We start from the raw sequence: 1,041 nt of genomic DNA, 5'->3' as shown, positions 1-1,041 counted from the left end.
GGGTGGGGGGGTTGGTTTTGTTTTGCCGCTGCGCACCGCGGAATGCGTCTGTTGCCACGGCGTTCCCCTCAACGTTGGCCGGTGACTTCTTCCTGCTCCCCGTCGTCGCTGCAATCACCCCCGCTGCGTGTCGTTTCCTTTTTTTTTTTTTTTTGATGCGTTGCGTGCATCCACTCAAACGAGGAAGGAAGCAGCTGCGACTCAAAAAAAAAAAAAGCTTTTCTTTTAAAGAGCAGCACAGCCAGAAAAGCATACACAAAGCGCGGTTCAACTAAGAGAAGGGGAAAAAAAAACGGGGGAAAGTGGTGTTTTGAGCCCAATAGCGACTAGTGGAATGACAAATCTCGTGACTGACACCAAGGGCCTCTTTAAACACGGGGTACCCGGGTTTGCGTACAACAATGTATATCGTTGCTTTCCGAATAATGACAATGGCCTTTTGTTTCGTCTTGTGAATGACAAGAGACAGTGGGCCTTTTACAATGACACAGAGAAGATGGTGTTCCGCGTCAACGCGAAGATTGGCAAAGGCTCTCAAGTCAAGCCTCTTGGCCGGGCGAAGCTAACAAAGATGGATTGGGGGGTGAAGGAACAATGGGGCTGGGAGGTGACTGTGGTGGTGGGGCCTGGTCGCACTGAGCGCTTTTTGGAGGGCAGCGTGGAGGGGTTTCAGATCGACTTTCAAAGCGAGGTTGTGTCGGAGGACGACGTCGAGTTTGAGAATGGCCTCCCGACGGTAAAGTATGACAGTGTTTACAAGTGCCTAAAGGGCCACGGCAATGGGCTTTTGTTTCGTCTCGTGTTGAGGGACAGCTTGAGTGAGGAGTGTACATGGAGCTACTACAATGACACCAAGGACTACGTGATGGAGGTCGAGGTGACGTTCGCCGACAAGACTTGCGTGGAGCCGCTGGGTAAGACACGGGTTGAGCATGATCCTGCAAACAAGAAAGGTGTGGTGTACAAAATTGCTGTGTCGCCGTTGCGCACGGAGTCGTTTCTCCGTGGCCGTCCCTGCGATTACCGGCAGTCTTTTGTGGC

General features: G+C 52.2%; 1 protein-coding gene across 1 annotated transcript; it reads left to right on the top strand.

Moving 5' to 3' along the window:
• Positions 1-334: 334 nt before the first annotated feature.
• On the top strand, positions 335-1,039 carry TraAM80_08168 (uncharacterized protein; the record flags this gene model as incomplete). Its single annotated transcript, XM_029384928.1, has 1 exon — positions 335-1,039. A coding segment is annotated over one exon (705 nt), but the record flags the coding sequence as incomplete, so codon positions are not given.
• Positions 1,040-1,041: the final 2 nt, after the last annotated feature.

The sequence above is a fragment of the Trypanosoma rangeli genome (assembly GCF_003719475.1).
Source record: "Trypanosoma rangeli strain AM80 chromosome Unknown Tra_15.4_contig_00383, whole genome shotgun sequence".
Classification (NCBI taxonomy): domain Eukaryota; phylum Euglenozoa; class Kinetoplastea; order Trypanosomatida; family Trypanosomatidae; genus Trypanosoma; species Trypanosoma rangeli.
Note: the sequence above shows the minus strand (reverse complement) of the source record. Positions and strands in the feature narration are given on the sequence as shown.